Raw genomic sequence first — 9,356 nt, forward strand, 5'->3', positions numbered from 1 at the left:
GGCYGAAATGGGTTTCCTCCGCAGGGTGGCTGGGCTCTCCCTTAGAGAGAGAAGCTCGGTCAWCCRGGAGGGACTCAGAGTAGAGCCGCTGCTCCTCCACGTCGAGAGGAGCCAGTTGAGGTGGCTCGGGCATCAGGATGCCTCCTGGACGCCTCCCTGGTGAGGTGTTCCGAGCATGTCCCACCGGGAGGAGGCCTCGGGGAAGACCAGGACACACTGGAGGGACTATGTCTCTCGGCTGGCCTGGAAACGCCTTGGGATTCCCCAGGAGGAGCTGGAACAAGTTGTTGGTTGCTGCTACCCCTGCGACGATGGATGGATGGATGGATGGATGGATGGATGGATGGATGGATGGATGGATGGATGGATGGATGGATGGATGGATGGATGGATGGATGGATGGATGGATGGATGGATGGATGGATGGATGGATGGATGGATGGATGGATGGATGGATGGATGTGTTTAGATTGTTTTATATTTCTTAAGCTTTTGAAGCAACTTGTGGGGAGAAATGCTCAGCATGACAAAGAACTAGAGCCTGACAGAGGACCCTGAGGCGTTTCATGGAGTTTGCTTTTTATTTATCGGACCTCCTGTGGTGATCATCAGACAAACCGAACGCTGCAGAGCTGCCAAGAGCTCCACACCAACAGAGGGCGAGTCGGATGCGTCTAGGTTCAGATGGATTAACGGAGACCACCACGCTGTTCCTCAGAGCGCTAGCAACAAATTGTAGAAAAATAAAATCTGAAGGCTGAAGCTGTCTTAGAGCTTCTACACAGGATCATGGGCTGCTTATACAGCTGTGGACTGAAGGCAGAGACAATGTGGAGTCCCAAAGTCAGCTCAGTTTCCAGCTGACCTCTGACAGCCATAACAGCCTGACATCTTCGTAGGCAGAAACACAGACGCTCCGGCCAATCACTGGTGTTTGTCAGGCTTGTAGATGGACAGGGTCCGCGCTGACGGGTCAGTGGCGCTGATCCAACAAGGCATCCAGTAATGGGACAGCCACTGGGCCCGGCCTGGGAAGAACTTCTCAAACACCTGTCTGTAGTAGTAGGCCTCTTTGGTCCTGGGGGGGTTGTGTGGGAAAGTCTGCTCAGCCTTCTCCATCTGGCTGTCATTGACCTGGGGAGAACACCAGACCGGTTAGAGTATGGGCCGGCCACAGGTTCAGAAACTACTTCCTGTTGAGGATTCACTCGCCTCGCAGGCAGAGGATGAGCCTGTTAAATGCTGCTGTAGCTCATATATTATCAGGTTTCTACAGTTGTGCTTGGTGGCTGTGGGCAGGACCAATATCCTGTAGTGGTCTGTATTACAGGCCTGCTACAGAAGCCTCTGACTGAAGATAGCATGTTGCAATATTGCTGTCTCTAGAAGAAGAATGTTTGATGTTTTTCACTTTATGAGGCATCCTCCTATGTAGGAACAATCTCCAGGGTTTCTATAACAATCCCCCAAACACAGCGGTGTCCAAAGTGGGTCCTGGAGGTCCGGCATCCTGCATGTTTTAGTTCTCTCCCTGGTTTAACACACCTGAATCAAATGATGGCGTGTTAGAAGGCCTAAGAAGAATAATGACATGCTGAAAAGGTTGTTACTACCACCAGGGAGAGAACTAAAACATGCAGGATGCCGGCCCTCCAGGACCCACTGTGGACACCCCTACCCAAACAGAACCAGCCATTTTAGAACATGTTTACTTGACAAGAGCGGCCACAGAGCAGACAGAACGTAGTGACTAAAGCAGGGATTGGTCCAACTAACACAAATCATAGCAGATTTTATCTTGTGAAAATGATGAGAAATGTAAGACAGCAGTGAGTTTAGCAAACATTTCCTTTTCCAGACCATTTAAAAATGATGCTGGTGATGTGAAGTGAATCCTGATGCTGTTCATTAGCTTTAGCCTGGTTCACTGTTGGCGTTGCTAGATCCACACGTACCACAGAGTCCAGATGTTCCTGCAGGTAGTTGTACCAGGACTTCTTCTCAGACATCATACCATCACTGAAGGCTTCCTTCCGTCTCCACAGGATCTCATCAGGAATCAAGTTCAGGCCTTTGAAAGAGTCCCTGAGGAGGTGTTTCTCCACTCCGTCCTGCACACACAGGTCAAGCAGCTTCATCAATGCAGCAGCAGAGTGATTGTTCTGCTACACAGAACGGAACATCTGAGGAGCTGACCTTAGGAGTTCTCATCTCCTCAGGAAGGGAAAGGTAGTAGGCTGTGAATCTGTGGTCCAAGAAAGGCACTCTGAGCTCCAAGCTGAAAAAACAGATGTGTTACTATTAACTGTTTTCATTCAACTAGTTAGAATGACATGCTAATTACATGCTTTTCATGCATGTGGACTGGAGTCCCATGAAGAAGTCAGCTGATAAAGAAGAATTATTCCATTTTATACTAGACAGGCCAAAAGAGACAGATTGATATTTACAGCATTTTTATAACAACTGAAGGTAGCATAGTGTGCCTGGAAAAAACATAATACTGTCCCTTTAAGCACATCCCCTTATTCTTTTTGCCCAGAACTGCAGAGTGTTTGATGGAGACGACTATAACCAGCTGTTGCTACACTGATTGGATGCTATGTTCAGTTAGCATAAAGTCAGCTCATTGTTTATCTAAATGGTTCCAGTGTGGAGTTGTAGCCGGTGGGGGTGTGGCAGGTCTTACCCGTGTGCGGCGGTGGTCCGATCAGCACGAAGAACATCGAACAGGTAGAGCTCCTTTAAGAGGCGGACGCTGTCCTCTGCTCCTGCTTTGGCACTTGGAGCCTGGAGGTGGAAAAAGTCCAGTTAGCAAAGACTGAGCTGAATTTGACATCCTCTCTTCACAGCTCTGCTAGTTACATTGGCTATAAAAACTATTCACCCCCTTGGATGCTTTAACCTTTTATTAGCAATTTTTAGGCCATCATGACAACAAAATCTGACTTTTTGGAGAAAACCCCCCCAAAAACATTTAATGCCAGAGTAAAACTGATTTCTAAGAAAATAATGGAGAAAACGTAATTGAATAGTATAAGTCAGAGGATGGATAAAAAAAAAACTCTAAAGTCCAGAACATCTCCTGGAGTTCAGTTAAATCATCAAGACACGAAAAAAGTGGTTCATGTGTAAATCTGCTTTGATCAGGTTTTCCTCCCAACCTGAGGACCAGTCTACATGAAGGAGACTAGTGAGAGAGGACACCAGGTTGCCATGACTACGCTGAAGAAGCTCCAAGCTGTAGCAGCTGAGATGGAGAAACTCTGCAGACGACCGTTGGTTCTTCACCAGTCAGAGCTTTATGGGAGAGAGGCGATGAGGACGTCACTGATGAGGAAAACTCACATCAAGGCTGGACTAGAGTTTGTTTACCTAAATGCCTGTGGGAAGAGACTCCAAGGTCAGGAGGAAGAAACTTCTCTGGTCTGATGAGATTTTTTTTATTAAGGTGCTGTTTGTAGAGGACAACAACACTGCACATCACCACAAACACAACAACCCTGCAGTGAAATATGATGGTGGCAGCATCATGCTGTGGTGATGCTTCTGAGCAGCAGATCCTGAAGGGTTTGGGAAGGTCAAAGGTCAAACGAATGCTGGGAAATCAAACAGTTAGGTTCCATCTTCCGGAGAGCTTCGGCTTCAGAGAACATTTATCATCCAGCAGGACAACGAACCGAAGCTTCCAGCTAAAGATACACAAAGACGGTCTGAAAACAACAAAGGGGAGGTTCTGGAGTGGCCTAGTCAAAGTCCAGACCTGTTCACAGCTGACCTGACAGAGCTGGAGGAGTTCAGCAGGAAGAATGGAGGAAAAGTGCAGCGTCCAGATGAGCAGAATGACTGAGAGCGATCCACACAGACTCCCTGCTGGGACGGAGCCAGAGGGGCAAATACCAAATACTGACTGGAAGGAGGGAATATTTATACAGTCACTTATTTTATGGTATTTCTTTTTCTTTAACCATCATTATTTTTGTACAAGTTAATTTTCACTTTGATGTCAGAAAGTCTTTTCTGTATTTCTTTTTGTCAAAAATAGTCACATTTTGTTGATCATGATTCATTTGTAAAAGCAATAAAAGGGTAAAACATAAAGGCGGTGAATACTTTTTATAAATACTGGAGATTCAAACAGTAAATAAAAATACGACAACTGAGTCACTAATAATACTTCTGGTTACAACATAACATGACTCTGGACTGGATTGTGATGATTTCTATTCAGTGGAACTGAAGTGACTGCTACTTTAGTACAAACATCAATCACAAGTTAAGCATATCTGAGCTGAATGATGAACTTCGCCTGAGACACTTCAGAAATCTCAACATGCAGTTGTTAGGCAGAGGAGCAGAGCTGGAGGCTGATGGTGTAACGGGCAGCTTCCTGGAGAACCTACCTTGTGGAAGTAAAGGTAACCCTGAGTCAGCTCATCAGAGCCCTCTCCAGAGAAGATCACCACGCTGTCCGTCTTCTCCCTGATGTACTTCGATACCAAGTACATCCCTGCAGCGGAGGAAACAGAACCTTAATCTTAGCAAGTTTTCTTTTACTGCTGTTTGAAGGCATTCATGGAAAAGTCATTATTACAATATGACATTAAGGAGTGGTTGGACAGCAGCAGCCAGCACCCTGTCCGTCGCCCTCTGACCTCACTGACCTCACCACGTCTCACTGGATTTAAGGTTAATTCAAAAAAGTCGCTCGGGTGGAAAGAGGAATGTGGTGATTGTGAGCACATTAATGTCACATCAGTAAACTTTCCAGGCTGCAGAAATGTACAGCCACAAGTTATTTTATTAGCAGTTTGGGTGTTGATTCCCCTGCAAACAGAAACCGACTTCAGGTTGATCTGTAGCAGCTTTTTGACTCATTTCTATTGAGTAGAGATGTGCCAATCAGGTTTTTTCCTGCCGATTCCAATTCCTATCACCCATGAGGGCCGATCACCGATACCGATCACATAATTATTATTTTTTTTATCATAAACACTACCGGTTACACCATGTGGAAAAAGGAACAATAAATTCACCTTAATTTAGACAAAAACTTGTTTTTAATAACTTTTTCCAAGAAGAAAACTAAACTGGCATTGTGCAAATTGTACTGCTATTGATAATACTATCTTTAACAGACTGATAACATATGAAGGCTCTAAAGAGGCTAAATAATAATAAGAGTCAAAATAAAACCTCTCAACATTGCCAAAGCCAAAGAAATTCAAGTATAGAACTTAACATTCAAAGGCAAATACAGGTTCCATTACAATAAACAATCCTGAGTTACTGAATGAAAACTTCCTGATAGCATGGCGGCTAGCTGATTACTGCTAGTTCTGATTGGCTGTTTCTGACTGAGCGGAGCAATTACGCAGAGCAGAGAGGAGATCGATTATTTTTTTTAGAGATTATCTGTCTCATGTTAGGACAGCGAAAGTTTTAATACGTATGTAAAATGTATTTTTTTAGATTAGATGCTGCAGCTTTAAACAGAGGTTCGGTGTGAGAGTCACTACCAGGTGGAGCAGAAGCGGCGCTCCGTCTGTGAAATATTACTACCTGTAGCGTAGCAGCGGTTCAACAGCGAGAGCAGAACCAACGCCTTACACCGCAGCTCGAAGATTTAAATAATTTTGCGGGTTATTTGTTTAGCTTTCTGACCATCATGCTAATCCGGGTGAGTGTTTATAGCTGTGCGCTGCTTTACCTGCTATCTGATCCTCCATATGTCGATTTTACTGCAGTGAGCCTCGATGTAGCCAAACTCCGTCAAGTATGGCATTGTTTTGATGCCATATTAGATTCGTCGTGTTGATGCATTTTGACCTGCTTCACCTCATATGCTTCAATTTTCCGCCGCAACACGCAAACGTTCTCATTCACTCAGTGCGTTATAGTTCCACATCACAAGAGGAGACCAGCTGCACAGGCAGGCTGAGAAATGAGATGCACGTGATCGGTTTGTATGATCGGCGATCACCGATCATACACTTTTCCACGGAAATCGGCCGATTATGATCGGTGGCCGATCGATCGGCACACGTCCTGTCATTGAGGAATGACAAGACGTGCAAAAATCGGAACAAATAACATCTTGACCTTTTTGAACACACATTGCATATTTATTTATAGAATAATATATATATACGGCTTTGGAAAAAAATAAGAGTCCAGTGCACTGAACCCCATTGAAAACTTCCTGGTTATTCCACCATAGATTTCTGAACTCTTCCTGAGTTAAAACATCAATATTGACCTTTCTAAATGAATATGAACTTGTTTTCTATGTATTATTTGAGGTCTGAAAGCAATGCATCTTTTTTTGTTATTTTGACCATTTCTCATTTAATGCCAATATATACTATGTTTTTGCTTGGAATTTCAGAGACATGTTGTCAGTAGTTCATAGAATAAAAGATCGATGTTCATTTTAGTCTGACAGCTGTTGGTTAAAGTCGGGAGGTTCTGTCTGCTGCCAGTCATCACTCACCAACAGAGGCTCGGACAGTGGTGATGTCATAGGTCTCCAGGTGGAAGATGACATCCTCCACAGCTTTGACTCCTTCCTCTGCTATGAACTCCACCTTGTGGTGCTCACTGCCGATGTGAGCAGCCACCTGAGAACACACAGGACAAACCAGCGGCTGACTGGAATCATCAGAATTTAAATAGTCAATAATTGGAGAGTACACCAAAGTTTCTTTCATAAATCAACTGCAGATGATTTAAGTAGAAAAATTGCTAAGCTGACCTTTTCAGCAGCCATGACATCAGGACTGTCCTCGGCGCCGATGGAAAACGTCTGAATGGAATATGGCAGCTTCTCCTCTTTGGACAGCTTCAGCAGCATGGCTGCAACCAAACTGGAGTCCAGACCACCTGGCCATCAGACGACACAACAGGAATGACTCCATATCCACCACCATGTTGGATCAATAATGCATTCTCTCAAAGAAAAAAATGGTCAAAAATGGTCAATTTTATTACACCATCAGTACTGAGAAAAGTATTTTCTTACAGATTCTTTCATTTTTGTCGAAATGAAATGCATCTGACTGTAGTCTGAAAACACTACAGTTTCAGGTCATCAATAAATTTGAACACAAGACAAATATTACCCGAGTAAAACAGAAAACCTGTTTTAAAATTAGGATTTTAGTCATTAAAAGGGCAAAAAGCTCCAAGCCACCCCGACACTATATTAAAAATCAATTGCATTGTAAAGCTAGTAGCATTAGCTAATTGTGCCACTCTTAGTTAGCATCAACAGCTACCAGCTATAACTGACCATGAGTGGAGGAATTCTGACCCACTCTGCCAGCATTGCTTTATTTCAGCAACATTTTAGGTATTACTAACTGGTTTAAGGTCAGCATGTCAGTCAGACTAGTCAAGACTTGACAAAACCATTCTGTTTTTGTAACCACTCAGGGGTGGAATTGCTGCTGTGTTTTTGTCCTACTGGAGAACCCAGAATGCCCTGTGCTGTAGTCCACTTCCTGCGTTTGGAGCGCTCTCTGGTTCACTTGGTGTTCATACATACATTCTAACCGCACCAGAGTTCACTTCACCCGAACCCAGACCGACGTTTGTAGGAGAACCAGAGTTAAACTTTTTGGTCCGCATCAGAGTTCGACTACACATTCACACTTTTCCAAATGAACCGGACTTTCTAGACAAGCCACCTGGAGTTGGATTAAAGCGGACTGAACAGGGCTGGTGTGTGGATACACCTTTAGTGTGTTTCACACTGTCAGACATGTTCTATGATGCAGAAGATCAGATCTGATCTGGGTGTGTCTAGTGAGACTGAGTCAGCTTTGGGAAGCATTTTTCCTTCATGGATGAAATAATCATTTAAACTACATTTTTTAATTTACAGTCATATTCAATAAACTAGAACATACATCTTGATGAGTTTCATTTGCCAGGTTAAAAATACCTTTAAGCAGGTATTAAACATACTTTTCATTAAGCCCACATTTCTGTTTGTAAAACTGCATTTTTTTACTGGTCAGATGTAAATATTTTAATTTAAAATGTCATGTTTTCATTAGTTGTAAGCAGAAAATGGTCATCATTAAGAGAAACAAAGGTGTTAAAACACCAGTCTGACTAATCTACGTGTTTCACTTGGTGATGGAGTTACTGAAATAAATGTACTAATGTATAAAACTAGAAAACAATCAAAAGCAGAAGAAAACAAAAGTTTTTTCCCCAGAACTGGCCATCAGGTAGTGTATCTGTGCCTTTAAAACAAATGACGCTTTCAGTGAGACTGGGGGGAAAAAAACAGTTCAAGCAGCAAAAGTGATCATCTCAATAACACTGGCACCGTGTACAGTAAATACAACAAGCATGTTTCATCATGCATGAGATGAATATCACCATTTTCTGATTCAAACAGCAGCAGCTACCTGACAGCAGACAACCGATGCGTCTGTGGGCCATAAGGCGTTTCCTCACAGCATTTTCAAACAGAGTTCTGATGTTACGTTTCACCGTTTCCTCACCAAAATCTGGAACAACACATTGGTTTGATTATAGATAGTATGACAGAAGCTGAACCCGGTAGAGGAAGTTTCTCACCTGAAGACAGTCCCTCCACCGTGTCGTACAAGGCGTGAGCCGGCTCTCTGGTACAGCAGTGAAACTGCTCAAACTGAATCGACTGAACTTTGCCGTTCAACTTCAAGTCAAAGACCTCAAAGTAGCCGGGGAGGAAGGGAACGATGCTGGCAGCGGTTTCCATGGAGTGGGTGATTTCTACAAGGCCTATAATCAGAAGAACAAGTTAACTCGTGTTCAACGAGACAACCTCACCAGTTAGTTCGGGTAGCTGTTCTAAGCTAACCCAGGACCTTTGGCCTCTGAGCAGACTGCAAGGAAGCCATCGTCGGTGAGGAACTTAAAGAGCGGCCGGACGCCATACGTGTCTCTCCCCAGGTACACCTTTCTATTGGCTGTGTCCAGCAGGATGAAAGCAAACACTCCATCCAGAAGAGAAGCCATCTTTTGGATCCCAAAGCGGCTGTACAGATGAAGCAGAACCTCACCGTCTACTTTAGTCTGATAATCAAAGTCAAACTTTGTCTTCAGCTGAAAGGACAAAAAAGTGGCAGTTTATGATTTACCCCACCGAAACCATCTGCAACCGATAAATCAGTGATTCTTGAGAATAGGGACAAAACAGGTCCTTTGGATAAAGCACAAAATTTGAATAAAATATACACAAAATATTTTTTCACATATCTGACTAAACTAACCTGGGTCATGTGAGCACAACAATGTATATTTTCCTGGTATTTGCTGAATATTTTTTTATTTTAAACATTGTAGTCGGTGGATGATGC

At 43.5% G+C, this 9,356-nt stretch overlaps 1 protein-coding gene across 3 annotated transcripts in view; it reads right to left on the reverse strand.

Moving 5' to 3' along the window:
- Positions 1–559: 559 nt before the first annotated feature.
- The window catches only part of asns (asparagine synthetase), a 13,897-nt gene continuing 5,100 nt past the window's right edge, over positions 560–9,356 (reverse strand). For 2 of the 3 annotated variants that reach the window (XM_008421235.2, XM_008421237.2), the window contains 10 exons: positions 8,865–9,102; positions 8,593–8,778; positions 8,421–8,522; positions 6,755–6,882; positions 6,494–6,620; positions 4,404–4,510; positions 2,690–2,790; positions 2,197–2,278; positions 1,956–2,111; positions 560–1,134 (listed from right to left, as the gene is read on the reverse strand). In XM_008421235.2, the coding sequence (XP_008419457.1) occupies positions 925–1,134; positions 1,956–2,111; positions 2,197–2,278; positions 2,690–2,790; positions 4,404–4,510; positions 6,494–6,620; positions 6,755–6,882; positions 8,421–8,522; positions 8,593–8,778; positions 8,865–9,102 (1,437 nt within the window). In that variant the 3' untranslated portion in view covers positions 560–924. The remainder of the gene's footprint in view (positions 1,135–1,955; positions 2,112–2,196; positions 2,279–2,689; positions 2,791–4,403; positions 4,511–6,493; positions 6,621–6,754; positions 6,883–8,420; positions 8,523–8,592; positions 8,779–8,864; positions 9,103–9,356) is intronic. The other variant, XM_008421236.2, reaches the window with a different exon arrangement.

The sequence above is a fragment of the Poecilia reticulata genome, linkage group LG11 (genome assembly GCF_000633615.1).
Source record: "Poecilia reticulata strain Guanapo linkage group LG11, Guppy_female_1.0+MT, whole genome shotgun sequence".
NCBI lineage: Eukaryota > Metazoa > Chordata > Actinopteri > Cyprinodontiformes > Poeciliidae > Poecilia > Poecilia reticulata.